Source organism: Bos taurus, chromosome 4 (genome assembly GCF_002263795.3).
Source record: "Bos taurus isolate L1 Dominette 01449 registration number 42190680 breed Hereford chromosome 4, ARS-UCD2.0, whole genome shotgun sequence".
In the NCBI taxonomy this organism is placed as follows: domain Eukaryota; kingdom Metazoa; phylum Chordata; class Mammalia; order Artiodactyla; family Bovidae; genus Bos; species Bos taurus.
In genome coordinates, this window is record NC_037331.1 from 43,169,949 (window position 1) to 43,188,595 (window position 18,647).

Consider the following 18,647-nt stretch of genomic DNA (forward strand, 5'->3'; position numbering starts at 1 on the left):
CTTTAGATTTCACATACATTTACGTGTTTTAATTTAGAGAATTGTAAAAGTAAGAATGAGAAATGAAAACTGTTGAATAAGGAGCTCCCCCTGAATCTCCACCAAAGCGGCCCTCTGAGTGAGTGGCCAAGTCAAAGACTAAACTTTTTTTGAGCTGTTACTGAATCTTTTCTAAAGAGAAGATACACACATTAAGAAAATGTGGAGTAAGGTACCCCACTCATATCAAGTCTCTGCAGTGACTCATAACTTCTTGTTCCCCTCTGGTTCTTTTCACCTTCATGACCCTTCCAAGCAGGTATGTGCTCAGGTATAACCCTGATAAAGAACTTTTCTGCAGATCCACCAGGGCTTTTTCACACTTCTCTTTGGATGAAGTTTCGTAAGAAATATTTTCTTTTTAAATGATTACAGTCAAAACATAGAGTCTTAGACAGATTCCAACATATAAAATAATTGAGGCAAATAAAATCCACAGAATTTTGGTGTTGTCAAAATTTCAATTTCAATCTGTACTTCAATTTCCAGGGGGATAGAAGTTTTTTCAGGAAAAGCATGCTGACTTAATGGGCTCCTGTGCCTTGCTGAGGCGATCGTGCACCACAGTTTATAACCAGAGCCAGGTCCTGTAATAGACACTTGGATCCTGTCTAATTCAATCAACAGTCTCATGGAAGACATGGGAAGGTGAACCAAAGCACTCTGTGTAACCCCTTGGAAAAGATTTATACTGTAATAGTCATTAAATAATCTCTAACAAAGGTTAATTGTGAAAAAAAACATAATATAGTACAGGTCACTATTGAGGTGAAAATCAGCCTGTCCTTTGCTCCAGCAGGGCCCTTACAGACCAGGTGTCCTGATGTCATAGCATCAAGTGACAATGCCTCTGGCAGAAGCAAAGACCCGAATTCTAATTTTGTTTTTATGATTTTATTTAGACTCAGCCTCCTTTCATCTTTCTCTCGATCCTTTAGCATTTGTTTCCCATAACAATAACACACCTGTCTCTAGCAATTTTTATAGGTCACCTTTACTGAAACCTCATTCGGTCTCTTGTAATACTGTTGAAATTGTTGTGATTTGGCTGCAAGTGCCTAAGGCAGTATTTCAAGATGGCTTTATGGTGTGCAGAGGTGCTCGAAAGCTGAGTTTTCTGTGTCATGAAAACGAAGATGGTTACTATAACTGAAAAGTAAACCTAAAATTCATTTATTCAAACATGATTAACTGAGGGCCTACTCGTTGGGAATTGTGGCAGGTATAGATGACTCGGAGGCAGGAGGCGCTTTCCTTGCTCTTGAGGGATCTAGAGTCAGTGGGAGAAACCAGCCTCTAAGGGAAAAATTATGACAAAACTATCCTGTGACCTCGGACCATTAGCCACATAAATGGTCCACAACTAAGTCTTTCATGAAACAGCAAATAGAGGCATCAACTATTTTTTGGCATAAAATTCTAAAGAAGCTCAATTCCTCACACCTAGTTATAATCTAGGATCACTTCAGTCACACATAATCATATGAAATAGATTCTTGTGGTATAAAGGCAGTGAACTGATTGCAACCAGCTAGGAATGTTTGTGGAGAAACCTGAGGAAGCCTTGAGTGGAAACTACCATGATTAGGGGCTGCAGTAATTCCAGAATTAATATAGTCCTTGTAAAGATTTCATTGAGTTGAACCAAATACTGTCTACAAAAATGTGTACAGTATAGAGCTTTTTTTTTTTTTTTCCTTACAACCTGGACTATTAATTGCTTAAGAAATACTGAAACTTTGGGAAATTTCCTGGTGGTTCAGTGGTTAGGACTCTGTGCTTTCATGGGTTGGGGCCCAGACTTGATCCCTGGTCAGGGAAGTAAGATCCTATATGGTATGGCCAATATTTACATATATACTGAAACTTTTACCTTTACCTGCCTTGGCTTTCCAATAAGAGAAGTTTTACCTGCAGAGCCTCAAGCAAGTTCAAGGACTTAGTAGTAGTTTTGTTCAGTTCAGTTCAATTCAGTCACTCAGTCGTGTCTGACTCTTTGCGACCCCATGAATCACAGCACGCCAGGCCTCCCTGTCCATCACCAACTCCCTGAGTTCACTCAGACTCACGTCCATCGAGTCAGTGATGCCATCCAGCCATCTCATCCTCTGTCGTCCCCTTCTCCTCCTGCCCCCAATCCCTCCCAGCATCAGAGTCTTTTCCAATGAGTCAACTCTTCGCATGAGGTGGCCAAAGTACTGGAGTTTCAGTTTTGTTTTGTTAGGGAAAAAAAAAAAAACCTGCCAAGATGTGAACAGAAATGTGTGCGTAGAAATGCAGAGCTTGTTAGTCTGAGCCAAGATGGCAGCCTTCTCTCGCTCTGCCTTGCCCCTAAGACACCACTGTGAGGTTGTCAGTTTCCCAAGGGGACCACAGATACAAGTATTTCTTTTACAGGAAAAAAAAAAAAGAATGCCTAGAATTCATGTTATATCCTTTGTTAGTTTCCTACATTTAACATCTCCTTGATCCCCATAAAACAATATGCACATTCCTGAATTATGTCTATGGCTGTCTGTCCATCTGTCTGTTTCTTCGTTGTCCCCACTGCCTCCATTCTCTCTCTCCTCCCCCATCCCTCTCTCAACTCTAACTCAAACTCAATACTTTAAAAGTTCTCTAAGAACAAGTGGAGGAGATCTTCAGTTTCATTTAGTACCATGACTCAGTTGAAGATAGCTCTGTGGTGAAGAGTGTAGAAAGAGAAGACTACATTAGAGTCACAACTGGTCTTTTTCTTCATCTCTGAACAACCTGCACATTTTCCATTGTTTCTTTTTCTTTTTTCTCTTGCATTGGAAACTATTTTTGTAATTAATTTATTTATTTTAATTAGAGGCTAATTACTTTACAATATTGTAGTGGTTTTTGCCTTACATTGACATGAATCAGCCATGGGTATACATGTGTCCCCCATCCTGATCCCCCCCCCCCAACACCTTCCCCATCCCATCCCTCAGGGTCATGCCAGGGCACCAGCCCTGAGCACCCTGTCTCATGCATCAAACCTGGACTGATGATCTATTTCACATATGGTAATATACATGTTTCAATGCTATTCCCTCAAAATCATCCCACCCTCTCCTTCTCCCACAGAGTCCAAAAGTCTGTTCTTTACATCTGTGTCTCTTTTGCTGTCTTGCATATAGGGTCATCGTTACCATCTCTAAATTCCATAAATATGCGTTAATATACTGTATTGGTGTTTTTCTTTCTGATTTACTTCACTCTCTATAATAGGCTCATTAGAACTGATTCAAATATATTCTTAATAGCTGAGTAATATTCCATTATCAAATTAATTCCCCCAAATAATTCACATGCCATATAGGAAAAGGACCCTTCAACTGGCCACACCCGGCAGCTGAATGAAAGTCAGAAAGTAATGAGAACCTCTTCTTTCCCTGACAAATTCATTTTCTTATTCATCTGGATGCTCACAGGATGAAAGTGAAAAGAATCATTTCTCAAATTTCTTTATGGAGTTCCATGTCAAATAAGTATGTATAAGACTGATATTGGACTGAGAGTGAAGAGTAAACCTTTTTAGCATTTGTGTCATTTCACAAGGATAGATGGGCATCTCCTGGCTGGGCCTTGTTACCTCTGACACTAGGTCCAAATGAGTTTAACCACTTGTGCAATATGCCCAGAATACCTGTAAGATTCACATCTTCAACAGTGGCAGCATTTCCAATTTATTGCCCAACCAGCATCTATCTCACTGCCACCACCATCAAGTTTTTTCCCTGAGTTTGCCAAGATCTTGGACTGTTTCAAACTTCCATTGCTCCCAGTGAGGCAGGAAGACTGTCTCCCTGGCTCCCTGGCTCCCTGGCATGGACAGGGGCTTGGGAGAAACTGAAAATCCTAGACAAGGGGCTAAGGACCTTCAGTTCAACCAGCATCAGAGTTATTTCTGCTTCTAAGGGGATCCCACATGGAATGCTGCCAAGCCCCAAGAGGTCAGCTCAGACTTCCAAAAACTCAATAAAAATCTTCCCAGAGCCCAGTCCTGAAAACCCCACACTGGAGACACTGCACCCAGCCCTGTGAAGCCCTTGAACCCTCTATTCCTCCAACTCCTACACAATCTTCCAACTCACCACCTCTCCCTGGCTATTTTTTCCTCCCTTAATTCTCATGGCTCTTAGTAAGGGAAAGGGAAAATAACAAATAGTCAAGAGAATGAAAGCATCAAACTTTCTAAGTATGGCTATTAATATTTCTTTCACACCATAAGAATCCTTCTATACAATTCTTGTTGAAATGTCAGTCTTGGGAGAGAAGTATCCTCAGGCAGTGGTGTCTGTCAAGGTTTGAGTTTTGGATCAAGATTACATATAACCCCCTCCCCCCGTGGGTCTCAAGATGAGCTGTGTGGAAATGCTTCATTCATTCACTTACAAGTATGTACAGTGAACCCCATATAAGATAAATAGTCAAATGGGACTTAGTCCCTGCCCTCATTTATCCTATGATTTTTCTTCCCCACGTCTTCCAATTTCTCATCTGAATAAACACCATGACCACCTCACAACTTCAGCTCCATTCCTCAATCTCCTACTTTCTCTCCAGTCCACTCTTCATACTGACGTCTCAGGGAAATTTCCAAACACCACTCTGTTTTCCTGGTCAGCTTGCCCCCTGTTCAATATTTTCAGTGCTTTACTGTTGCCTTTAAAATAAAGCCCAAACCCCTGAGTAGCAGAATTAACTACCGGCAGTTCCCCCAAATATACCATGCTCTCAGATCTCAGGCTCTTTGCATATGCTGTCCTCTCTACCTAGAATGTTTTTCCTCTTCCTTTACCAAGGGAACTCCTGCTGATACTTCAGAATCCAGTTGAGATGTCAGTACCTGTAGGAAGCTCTGACCACCAGCCACGTTTATTCCAATTTAGATGGCCCTCCCTTCTCTTTCATTAGCACTTTGTGTACACCTCTGTCACAGCAAAAATATATTGAATAGTAACTGTCTTATTTACCCACTTTCTCCCCAACTAGACTGAGAATGTGTTGTAAATAAAAACTATACTTTTTGTCACTGTTTATCCGATCTCCCAGTAGACTGTCCGAAACATAATAAGTGCTCAGAAATTGTTTGATAAGTGAAGAAGTTCAAAGTCTAAGAGGGAAGACAAAGAGGCATAATTCCCTAATGAGGTGTGATAGATAACAGAGTGGGGTGCAGTGATAACTGAGCAGAGGGATTGCATACTTCTGCTTGAGGAGAAGACAGGGTCTACGAAGTCATCCCTGGGGAGAAGAGCTTGGGTTGGCCTTGAGGGAAGATTAGGAAGGCACCAGGCCTGTTGGGAAGACAAGGCAAGGAAATAGTGGCATATGGAAGGCCCTAGCCGCCTCGGTGAGTATGATGCATCTGGGGAGATTTCCCTCAGAAGAATGCTGCTGGTGACCATGTGAAGATATTGGTGGGAGTAATCCAGATGGAGGCAGGAACTGAACTAGGAGCTCAGCAGGAGCCCCAGGTTTCTATCTTGGGTGAATGGTGGCGCTGTTGTCCAGGATGAGGACTTGAGAGGACAGACTATCTGGGGAGAAAGGTGGTGAGCCCGATCGACTGGTGTTGAGCTGCAGTGGCCTGCTGGACATCCCAGTGGAGGAGATGTTTAGCAATCAGTCAGGTATGTGAACCTGAAGAGAGTAGCCAGGAATGAAGACTCTAACAGCTTCACTGAAACCTGTGCTTTACTTCTACGATGTGATGCTGGGTCTTGGGGTTTCAGTCACAGGCGAGGATTGCTGAGAGAGGGTTAGTTGGTCCCACTTCTGCCACTGGCTTGGATACCTGACCTCAGGCTAGCTGCTGGACTTCAGGCTGTGCCTGGTGCCTCCTGGGAAAGGAGACCATAAAGGAGACCTGAAGAAAACTGGTGCAAACCTTGGCCCTAAGACAAATTAATTTTGTCCTGTCTTTAGTGATTCTTCTATGTGGAGTTTGTGCCATCGAGGCCAGCCTCTTCCACTGCCTTGAAACAGTGCTTCCAAAGGCCACCGAGTACACGAAGTGGGAAGCCTTTACTTTCATTACACTGAAGTCCTGGCCCCTTAGGGAATCCGATTTAGGTAGAGGCATCATTTCCATGGGCTTCCCAGATGGCGCTAGCGGTAAAGAACCTACTTGCCTGCCTGCTGATGCAGAGACGTGGATTTGATCCCTAAGTCAGGAAGATTCCCTGGAGGAGGGCGTGACAACCCACTCCAGGATTCTTGCCTGGAGAATCCCGTGGACAAAGGAGCCTACAGTCAATAGGGTCACACAGAGTCAGACATGACTGGAGTGACGTAGCACACACACAAGCACATACATCACTTCCTTGCTATAATAAACATGTGTTTATTCTCCCCTCCTCCCACTTTGCTCTACCCTTTGGCTGTTGTGACAGCAACTTTTTGTTCCTGTTCTGGTCCAGCCTATAGCACTCACTTTGATAGTGCTCCCTTAAAGGGGGCTTATTTGCAATTCTGTCTGCATTATCAAGTTCAGGAACCCACCTAAAATAGCATTTCTGCAAAGCAACTCATTGTGCTTTTCCTGGCTAATTTGTCTTAAGTGACTTGCACTGAAATGAAACATATTTTAATTCAAAGGTTCCTGACAGTAATAGTACTGTGGGAGTTACATGGTGTGCTCATGGTTGAACCTCTTTTATTCCAAATATCTATTCACAAAGGATAACGGGAGCTGCTTATGGAACCCACGCATGCTCAGTTGTCTCAGCCGTGTCCAACTCTTTGCAACCCCATGGACTGCAGCCCACCAGGCTCCCCTGTCCATGGGATTCTCCAGGCAAGATTACTGAAGTGGGTTGACATGCCTAGGTATTGTCAACAATTCAAGAGGAATTGGTATTTAACCAAAGAGTTTCTGACAGTCAGATGTGAGAATGGCAAAGATTGAGCAAGGGCATTAGTCATGTATGGAGAATGGAGTCATTTTTAATTCAAAGGACTGTGACAGAAAATTCATCATCAAACTTGAATATCAACCAACCACTATTTACAAAGAAGGCAATATCACAACATCACCCAGGGAAATGTAAGTAAATGATGCATAACAAAAATTCTCAGAGAAGCCCAAAAACCAATCATTCCATCCAACACACTGAATTAGATCCTGCAGTGGCACCCCACTCCAGTACTCTTACCTGGAAAATCCCATGGACGGAGGAGCCTGGTAGGCTGCAGTCCATGGGGTCACTAAGAGTCGGACACGACTGAGCGATTTCACTTTCATGCACTGGAGAAGGAAATGGCAACCCACTCCAGTATTCTTGCCTGGAGAATCCCAGGGACGGCAGAACCTGGTGGGCTGCCGTCTATGGGGTCTCATAGAGTCGGACACGACTGAAGTGACTTAGCAGCTTAGCAGCTCTGTTCAATGAAAAGTCCTTAAAATATTTACTTCTTGACTCAAAGTGAAGATGCCAGCTTATTTTGAATTGCAGCATCAAACACATCCCTTAATTTTTTAAGAAAATCCTCTGTCATACTGGCTAAATATAAGTGACATATCATCACAACCTTCATGGTCTAATATTTGAATTTCTACAAAGATAAATAAAGCTTGGTGGTCAGATTCAGGATGCAGCCAGGGATTAGCCTCTACTAAGGAGCAGCAGGCTGCAACCAAGCCTTTCTGTTGCTTTCTGGAAACTGGTCATTTATGGGTGCTTCTCTGTTGGAAATGCAACTTGAATAAAACCATCTTTGGCTAACGTGATGTTTCTTTAATTAACAGGTAGGAGATCAGATCATTGAAATCAATGGGGAGAGCACAAGAGACATGACCCATGCCAGAGCAATAGAGCTCATCAAATCAGGCGGAAGGAGAGTGAGGCTACTGCTGAAGCGTGGGACGGGACAGGTCCCAGAGTATGGTACGTTTCACATTTTGATTCATGTCTTTTCTGTCTCTTCTGTGCCCATGAATGCCTATGCTTATTTATAAAGCTACATAAGTTCTCTAATTCTACCTAAATATATATTTAGTGATCAGTGGACATAGATCTATACACATGTATATTTAAGGACAAGGTATATATTATATGTTTGTGAGCTCTTTCTTTTGCTCCCTTATTTAGGTAATGTTGAAAATAGCAAATGTAGGACCTTTCAAGGCATCTCTGAGTGTGCTGGGAGATCTGGCTAAATTTATATATTGGAACTTCTGTCATTTGACTGATAGTCCTCTGTTCATTTGAGTCCACAGTAATTTATCAATTATTTCCTAAAATGACTCATGCATCAGACTGTCCTGTGGGATATGTAACCTGAGCCAAGGGACCAGCAAGACCAAATCTTCAGGCTATGAAGATTAAAACATAAACTTCAGTTCAGGTAGTGGTTGCATTGCCTTGGAGTTCAGGGATATTCCAAAAGTTCACTCTTATGTGTATCTAGATGCTTGTGAGGAAGGCTTTGCAGTGCAATTTAATTCATAGATTTGCCTTCGGAAGTCTTTAACAGTGTTATTTCCCAAAAGCCCATTTAAGGTACAGCCAACATCATTACCCTAGTATATCGGAAACTGTTATCTGATGTTTACATGAGAAACAGAGAAACCTTGGCTTGTCTTTAATCTCAGGGAGTAACAGAGAGACAGACAGACATCAGTCAAGAGTAGCACAGATAGTAAGTGTCTGGATTAGGGAAATAAGATCTAACCACTGATCTGAATAAGTAGCTGAGGATGTTGATCTAGATTAAATTGACTCCCATTTTCACTCTTCCATTCTTGAAAATCTAACTAGCACTTTTTCCTCTTAAACTGTGCTTTCTGCCTAAGTTACCTAATAATTGACTGAATGCTTATTTAGTACGACAGATATAATCCTGAATTCAGTTTAAATATCTGAATTCAAAGGCCCTTAAATTCTTTATGTTTCCAGGGTCTTGAACATACTGAAAGCCTACAAGAAGGGCTGGCAAGTCCTCACATTAAGAGTAGGGCAGCATTTAGAAGTTTCTAGGGCTGGCCATATGCCCAGGGAAATATTTCATCCCAGCTTCCCATCCTTAATACTTGGATCTAATAAAATATTTTTAATTATTAATATTAGCAGTAAGCACAGACTTGAGCCTGTTCAATGGCATTGGCATTCTTCCCTTTGTAAAGAATCTGAACTCTTGAAATAAAATCATTTTTTGCACCCTAGGGCATGAAGGGATTCTGTAATGTGAAACCAACCAGTGAAATTCTATCACTTCTACAAAAGACCTTGCTTTCAAGGTGTGTTTCCTTCCATGCCAAGACCTATTATCTATACCCAGGAATTCTCATAGAATTAATGTTGTTCTTATTGTTCTAACAAATTAATCTTTAAAAAGTTAATCTGAATAACATGGCTGTCCTGAACTTTCTATTCTTTTTGTAGAATCACTATTTGGTCCTTATTCTGAGCACCCACCACACCAACTGCTGCTCTACAGAGAGCAGTTAAAACAGTCTGTCGACCAACATGTGGCATAACTCAGACTGTGATGCGTCAGCACGAAGCTGCCTCAAGGCATAAAAATACAAATATGTTTCTGAACAGCATGAAAATTCAAGACCATGTCAACATTATCCCATTAATTCTTAACATCATCTGAAAATATATAGTTAAATTCTAAAATTAACCAACACAGAGAGTTTGTTAAATATCTGGACACACTTTTGAATATTAACTAATATTGTTAACTCTAGCAGTATTGCAGAATTTCTTCTAAATAATTTCTTCTAAAATGTAATATAAAAATCATACACACTGGTAGCAGTAGAGCTTGTCAGCTACTTTTGATGTTAGATTTGACATGGATTATGACTGTAATTTTAGAGATTATGTCATAAAAGAACAAATTTAATAGAGTAAAGCAATCTCCTTTAGGGAAGTAAATGAATAGTTATAAACTAAGTAAACATTAGTTCTTCAGGAAACTCTAAACAAAAATTATGGTTTGGTTGGTTCGGTATGGTTTGGTTATTTGCGTGAAAAACCAAGAAAGTAGGGATCAGATCCGCATTTTTGAGGATAATTCCATCAAATGATATTTCTGGAACCTCACAGTGCCTCATGAAGGAACTGTTTTAGGGGTCCCCAAGGCCACCCCACATTCAGGTATTTGCTTATAGGACTCCTGGGACACAGAATATAGTTGTGGTCACAGCTCAGATTTATGACACTGATGTATTAATAGTAAGGATACCCAGTAGAATCATAAGGAAGAATAACACAGGTAGAATTGGAGGAATCCACATGCAGGCTTCCTTCTGCTTTCTCTGTCTCCCATGAGGGGTCACCCAGAGAGCATTCTTCATGCAGCAATAAGAATGCAGCAGCATATGTGTGATAATATTGCTGCCCTGATGGTATGGCTGCCCTGGGAAGCTCATAAGAGACTCAGTGCCCATGGTTTCTCCTGGAGGCCAGTCAAGCTGGCACCCTCTGCCTGGCACGTACCAGAATCCCAGACTCCCAGAAGGACAGCAGGTGCTGAGCATAAACCACATTGCTTGAGCAAACAGTTGAGATACAGTGAGAGACCTGTATCACTTAGGAAAGGTTTATATTAGTGAGGGAACGAATTACCAGTCACGTTCCCGGATGCCAGCCCAGAACCAGACTGGTGAGGAGGCCTTTCTGAGGTATCAGTTACAGCCCTGCTCTGGAAATGCATTCCGGTACCAGGAACAAGCCACAAAGTGGCCACATTCACAGACTCTATAGATGCCCCCAGTGTCTGTACTTGCAGCTAAGGAACTCGCAATTCCTCCAGCATCAGTTAAATCGACTATCTCATGACAAAGAATTTTTTTGTCCAAGATAGAGTATATTTTTATTAAGGTACTTTTATGAAAATTTTTATTAAAATATACTCTAGTCTATCTTGGACATAAAAAAAGTGGGGGAGTGGCTAGGGGTGCAGGTAACAAAACAAAACAATAGTAACAAGAGCAGTGAAAGAAAATGCTTGGACTTATAGTAGATGTAACCAAAAATAAAATCCACTTTGTCCAAATGCACCCTAACGACAGGAAAACTGATTTCTCTGTCAACTATGAGTTTAATCCTATGTTTGTTTCCTTTGTTTGCCCTTTAAGATCCCAAACTTGGCATAAAATCCAGTCTCAAAAGATTGTTAAAGGGAGTTTATCAGAATCTAGAAGAGACTTTACCAGTTAGGGAAGTGTTCAGGCTTAACCCCGCCCGGGTGAGAGTGAACTCTGAAGGTGAAGAGACTGGTGAACAGCAGGCTAGGAAGGGGTTTAGGTGATAACCCTCAGCCCTACCTCTGATACCTGCAGAATTCAGAATTCAGAACAGCTCTGAAGCCGTCCCTTATCTGGACTTTTGGACATGTCAGGAGAAAGCTGATCTCAGTCCAGAGAAATACGAAAACTCTGGCTCAGAGTCCTTAAGGTGGTTTGTGACAGAGAGATAAGCACAGGTACAATGGGAAGAAAAAATTACCCCAGGTAATCTGTCAGATTGTTGACTAAACAAAGTCAGTGTGAAGCCAAGTGAGCTGAGGAAGGGAATAAATATGCTGCAAACACGCCATCCATAATTACCATGAGACTAATCGGCAGACACACCTCAGCCGATCCAGAGGCAAGAATAAGCAAAGGCAGCCACTAGCAAGCATACTGGCTGCTCACAGAGGTGGCTGAGCAGCTGTGGCAGGGGAGGGGAGATAATAAAGGCTTCGAAGGAGAAGCTGCTTTCATAGTTAAGTCCTTGAAAGAGCAGCTCAGGAGATAGGCACTTCAACTGCACTCTAGTCCTCGGGATAAGAATTTGTTGATTGTAAACTCAACGAGAGCTTGGGCCCCCCCTCCCCTGACACATACATCTCAACACCTGCCAGGAAGAAGGCAATTTGACTCTACCATACTGAGGAAAGGATCAAAAACGGATGCAGCAGAAGCAAGCGGTGCCCTCCTTAACACTGACTGTTGCAGTTCCAATTAAATCTAAAAAGTCTAAGAGAAAAGAAAACAGGGATCCTGATTCTAAAGCTGCATAGGAATGTATTATGCAAATAAACTCCTTCATCAGCATTCAGGGATTGTAAGGAATGTTCACTTGATGTATACATTGAGCCACAGAGCCAGGGCCTTGGTAAACAGAAGTGCCACTGGATGAAAAAGATGTCCTCCACCAGCAGTTCAGGCCAATACAGAGCCTTCCCCGGTTATACTTGCTGTTCAGAGCTCATCAAAATTAAAAAAAAAAAAAAAAAATTATGCCTTCCATTTTTGGTTGGTGGTCTGGCCTGTTGATTCTCTTAAGCAGCATTCCAGGTCTTTATGACAAGAATGCTGAAGTAAGTTTGATTGTAAATGGCCTCAATCGTCTTAGGAGGCCAGACAGGGTTCCCAGGAGGAAGCACAATTCTCAGAATGCCTAGGGACAATTAACACTAATGCCCACATCTCCCTTTGGGGAAAGAAATCATCAATCCATGAGTTAGACTTCTTCCTGCACTACCATTTTCAAAGTTAATTGCATCTTTGATAGGTGTTGACTAATATAAGGCCTATGAGAAATGAAATTGTTTACGTTTTATAAGTGTAATAAATGCATTAGGTAAGAAAAGATCTGTTTGAACCATACTGCATTCACACTCTAGCTGAAGAAATGAATGGGCTAAATAGTTAAAGGTCTTCCTTTAATCGGTAAATGAAAATGATTTACAGTAGTATCAGAGCAACAGATTAAGCTGTACCAGTCTCTACTTGTATGGCAGTTAACATTATTTTTTCATGTATTCTTCTTTAACAATGTGCATTGGCATGTGGCTGTTATAAGCATGCTCCTATAATCTTGTTAACAATTATTTGTTCAAGTCCTTTCTTCCTCTGATCATACAAAGGTCAGCTCTAGACATTGTACTCCTACCAAATAAATATTCCATATGAGGTGAGGCAGATCCTGTAATTAGTATCATTAATTAATATCACTACTATTTCCTCAACTGAATCAGGATTTTCCTGAGCACCTACTATGTTCAAGGCACTTTGCAGGCACTGAAAGTAAGACCCAGTCCTGGCCTTCTGTGAGCTGACAGTCTAAAATGAGCATATGTGTAACAGTTGATTTTAACAGAGGGGTAACTAATTAAAATGTCTCAAAGGATCTACTCTAATGAAAAAATTATTAGTTTTACTAGTTATATGTGGCTTTAATAAATACATCTAGAGGGTTAAGGATCTTTGAAAAGCCCTTGGCTTCTTTTGTCTGTTAAGCATTTCCTTTGTAATATTTGTACTAATAATTTGTACTTTTCCTGAAGAATGAACTCGCTGAGTATAGATAAATTTCTGCTTATACCTTGGCTGAATTATTCTCAGTTCCAAATTAGTGAGATAGAATTCTCTTGAGCAAATCTGCTGATCGTTGCTCCTCCCCTCCCGTGGCCCTCAGCATGGAGCCTGGAGCACTGTAACCTCACAGCCTGAGGTGTCCATGGTACAGACATGGGGAGAGTCTCTGCTGCTTTTGCCTCTTCCTCAGAGACCACATTTATGGGAACTTTAAATGGTTCCATAGCCTTTGCACTATTTCACCTGCATTTTTAATAGGGCAAAAGGCGGCTGGCTTCAATAATAAATTCTGAAATTTAATTTCAGCTTCTGACATTCATGGTTGAGTGTATCTCCCTTTTCCATGAGTGGTTCCACAAATCACTCCAGTTCACCCTGACTGACCCAGACCAGGGAAGAGGACAGGCAGTCAGGCAGTACTCTGGCTGCATCCTGCAGAGAACAGAGTCCTTCCTTGGCGAGAAGGCTCCAGACTGCTCTCTTCAGAATTTAGGGAATCCCAGGAAATGTTCAAACCATGAAACTTCCAATAGGTTCCTGTTTCATGGAGTCATACCCAGGGGCTTCCTTGAGGATGCCCAACTCTGAAATTCTTTTCCCCGCTGCTCAGCCAAAACCTCGTTTATTAAGGTGCTTTAAAAATGAGGGTGAAATCCCATTTCTTCATATGTTTTATTGGAAACCCTGGACTATGATGATATTCCTTCTTGATAGTCTTTGCAACATACACTGTTCTCTTTCAAGATATATTAAGTGACCCACTTCCCCCAGTCGACACTTGTTAGGTATTTAAGACTCTGATAAAATATATTAGACCATGAAGTAACCAAGAAATCAAGCAAGAAAAACCAGTTTTGCTCTTGAGGTCTGACCTCCTTTCAGTTCCTTAACAGTACATTGTTGGAGGAGACTAATGAGTGAACAGCTATCTTTCCCAAACCCCACTGAGAAGGACTCCACATGCATCTTGGAAAACCTAAAAAATCCAACTCCTCCAGTAACTCATGCTGGACAGGTGGATTTAGGTTCTGATAAAACTTTCTCTTGCCTCCCCTAATATGAAGCTGAGCTCTCCTGGGCAAGGGCTGCTTCCACCACAGTCCAGGGAGAAGGTAGCCTCTTAGATGAAATGCTGATGAGTTCTGTAAGACCATTGAAATAGATCTCAGAGAAGTCACAGAATCAAGAAAAGGTTTGTTTGTTTGTTTACACGGTGAGCAGAGAGTGGGTAGGAGTGGAGATCAAAGTATTAAGGTTAAGAGGAAAGAAAGCTCACATCATGGTTTTACATCTGCACACATATTTGTACCATATGTACACGCGCGCACACACACACACAGAGGATTGGGTCGATTTTCAAGTGTCATCCCAGGTAATTTCATGCCATGGGGATGGCTGGCTTTGTCTCCTCTAGTTCTCCTGTAAAGACCCAAGGAGTTTCTCGTCCTCTCTGTGTCTTTGTGGACCTCTCGCTGTATGAGCCTCACCCCTCAAGCCGGCTCCCGCCTTGGCCATCAGATCTGAATCACTCTCCATTCAGGCTTGCAACCGTTAAAATTAAAGAAAGGAGATAAGTCTTCCCTTTTTTCAGTCTCAGGCTTTTGTGACAGTCTCAGCTCAGCTCCCACTCAGCTCAGTGTCCCTCCTCACTGAGACAGTCTGACCTGTGTTCATAGCATGGTGGTATTGATTCAAGTCAAGCTTGTGACCCCTCAACCTCTCCCATTATGAAGCTGGTGCTAAATGCCAAAGCCATTTTCTCCACTGTCTGATTGTTCTCTTGTCTCAAACTAGAGATGATACAGAAGATGTTGACCCCTATGAGGGAGTTTTCTAACAACATCCTGTTATCCAGGTGCTCAGAGTGGAGTTTAATATCATAAGACAAATTCTTGGGTAGATCCAGCTAACCGCTACAACCAGCAAACATCAAGTCTCCAGAGCAGTCCTTAAGCTCTGGAGTCCGTAAGTCCTATCCCAGTGTTCCCAAAGCAAATAATTCATTTTAAACTTAAGTACTAAAAACCCCTCATTTCTAGTGAAAGAAATAGTCCATAAGGTTGGATTTTTTTGTTGTTATTTGAGAATTCTGCCTACAACTTTGCTCACAAATAGGGTTACCCCGATGTCCTGTTCTGACAAAGACTTCCCCAGGTTTTCTTTTCAACCGAACTCCCTCAGATAGGACCAAAATAAGATTATATAATGCCTTACTCCAGGCTTGAATTATATGCTCTAATTGTAGCAAAATCTCTATAAACGGTGAGAATCACACATTCTTCAACGTGCTGTTTGGGTTCAAAAAAATTTTTAATAGAAACAACAAACAGACACTTAGCCCGGACTAAACAGCGGTTTACTCTAAGGCAGCTCCCACATTTGCTTAGAGAGGAGCCTGCATTTACACTCCCGTCACAAGGTCTCTCGTGTTTTTATACACAGTCTCCAACAAATAGTGATTCTCATCAGGACCCTGGGTTTTCAGACTGAACATGGGTTTTAGGACTCATGACGTATGCATCGCATATGCCAAGCACAGAATGCAACTCTGTTTGTCACATTTCACCGTAATTTCTGTTACAGTTTTCACAGCTATTTTCCCCACCATGTTCTGGGCTCTTTTGTTTGACCTCTGGCCCCAACGTTTCCTAGCACATGTATCTTTCAAGCCCAGTAAAGGCCACGTTTAGAATTAAATGAGACCCTTTTGTGCTTGATAGTAAAATCACTTGATGTTTTTTGTACAAAATTACTTGCATCTTGGCTAAATGGTAAACTCAGTTAATAATTCCTGAAACTTCACTTCCCTCCTGACATTCGTTGTTAAGCGTTGGTTTCCACACCACAGAGAGCCTCTACTTTCCCTTTAACTTCGAATTGTTTGTCCAGGTGGCGCTAGTGGTAAAGAATCCGCCTGCCAGTGTAGGAGATGTAACAGACGTGGGTTCAGTCCCTGGGTAGGGAAGATCCCCTGGAGGAGGACATGGCAACCCACTACTGTATTCTTTCCTGGAGAATCCCATAGACAGAGGAGCTTAGTGGGCTACAGTCCATAGGGTCCCAAAGAGTCGGACACGACCAAAGCAACTTAGCACAGCGCACCCCTCAACACAGCTGTGCGGTGAAAAACACCCCGGGGGGTGGGAGGGGAGTGGGGAGGGGCACATAATGAGACATCCGTGTGGGGGCACTGTCTCTTTTGTGTGTTGAAGCACGTGGAGCAAGTTAGGCATGAGATGGGGGCTGGGGGAGGGGTGGTATCATAAGAATATACTGGCAGAGAGGGGAGCAGGCTCCCAAATGTCTGAGCTATGTGGACTCAGTGCTTCTGATCCAGCAGCCCCACGTCACCTCTACCTCACACTGTACGAAGCTAAGACAACATGGCACTGAGTGCTGCAGGGACTGGTTATTACATCTCCCAAGGCCTGTCTGGTGGAAACCACTGACAGCCCAGAATTTCTAGTACCGTCTTTATGTCAGCAAAGAACTGAAGCCCAGGAGCTGAGATAGGCCTAGACCAAGGCAGCTGCTAAGAGGCAGGTTTCAGAGCACAGCCCTTGGACAGGCGAGTACAGCCACGTAGAACAGGCAAAACCTGGCTGTTCTGCAGCTCTTTTTTTCTCCAGAAAACAAATACGGCCAGCAAGTCAACTGTGAAGTTTGAATCTAAATGAGCAAATTGTTACAGAAGAGATGAGCTATAAGAATTTATGAGATTATTAGAGAAAACATAAATATAAACATAGGCAAACCATGGCTTTAATTTGAGGGTTTTTCAAAATTTAGAAACATGATTACTGTGACTTCTCAAATGACAGCTGGTCTCACTGAAACACTCTAATTATGAGAAAATTCTGCAAAAATTCTGATATTATGATTTCAAGATGTTTTAAACATTTGTGCCTCCTTAAAAGCACCTCAGGATGCCCTCAATATTTTGAGAAAAAAAAATCTATTTTTGGAATACACATGTAGCTCAGTCTTTTCACTAATTTCACTTGCTGCATGCTCAATAGGGTCAGCTTTGCTTAAAGTCTTTATTCTTACTGCCTAGATAATTTTTATTCAGCTACTCTAAACGTACTAAGCAATCTTGATTCTAACAGTAATACTATATCTTTGTCACTGGTTCTGTTAATTCTAATGATTGGTCCTAGGCTGTTCCTCCCCTTCCTTTAGGAATGGTACCTTCCAGTCTCTCCATGTGCATGAAAAGTGACAAGCATGGGTCCCCATATTTCTACTTATTGGGCCACCCTAAAGACACGGTTTGTAAAATCTGCATGAATATTATCTTTCTCTAATGAGCTTTGGTTTTGCATATGTTTTTAACTGATGTATAATGCTCTATCTTTCATAGTAGCTTGTCTAATTACTGCTAGAGCTCTGGAAAATATTTATAGCTGAGACCTTATGAGTGGTGAGGATAAGATCTGTGGATTCAGGAAAATTAGAGACGCACTCATTCCTGGGTTCTAGCCAGTATGGTCCCAGAAGGAAGGAAGGGCTGGGAGGGGACATACAGCAGAGGCAGCGCTGGGTGAGCTCCGCACACACACTTCAGAAAGCAATCCCTGGGCGTCAGTGCAGAAAAACAAAATGTATTTTCTCTCAGCCCACGTTTGGTTTGGCCAGCTCCCATGAAGCCACTCTTTCTACACCAGACAGAGAGAGCCACAGTCATCAGACATGTTAGCCCTGGGAACCCAGAACTGCCCCCAGTGTCTTGCTATCCTCCAGCCTGAGTGTGCCAGTTATTCATTAAGGACAGAATCTTCTAACTCTCCCTCTCCATACTAGTGATGCACCGAGTTTAAGGGGGAAAAACAGTTATGATTTTTTTTAAGTAGTCCTAAGTTTGTATCTAACGATTTCAAAGTGAACATTCTCATGCTATATTTTAGTGTAACATTTGGTAAAAATTCTTAAGGAAATTAAGAATCCTGTATGTTACATACATATAGACACAAACATACAAATAAAGCAAAATATGAATAACAGCTTTGCAAATATAGTTCAAGCAACTTCTCACCCCTCAACTACATCCCTAGAGCAGCCCCCATGTCCACTGTCAAAGCTTGCAGTAGATCTGTGACTACCAGCCCAATTTTTAAAAACTGCGATTTTAAAATGTCAGTTTAACTTTTCAGAAGTAGTTGATACACATGCTCGGTTTCCCCACGGTTTGCCATGGAAACAGGAATCAGACTGACACACTTCTCAGTTCTGACTCGATTCTATCCCCCGCCTTACAGTCTCCCAGCCATGGCTA

General features: G+C 42.0%; 1 protein-coding gene across 14 annotated transcripts in view; it reads left to right on the forward strand.

The window, feature by feature from the left end:
• Positions 1 to 18,647, forward strand: part of MAGI2 (membrane associated guanylate kinase, WW and PDZ domain containing 2) — a 1,467,480-nt gene that overhangs the window by 1,374,486 nt on the left and 74,347 nt on the right. For 11 of the 14 annotated variants that reach the window (XM_059886037.1, XM_059886041.1, XM_059886040.1 and 8 more), the window contains one exon: positions 7,805 to 7,943. In XM_059886037.1, coding sequence (XP_059742020.1) covers positions 7,805 to 7,943 — 139 coding nt within the window. Of the gene's footprint in view, positions 1 to 7,804; positions 7,944 to 17,554; positions 17,644 to 18,647 lie in introns of all 14 variants that reach the window. The other 3 variants (XM_059886047.1, XM_059886048.1, XM_059886050.1) reach the window with 1 other exon arrangement.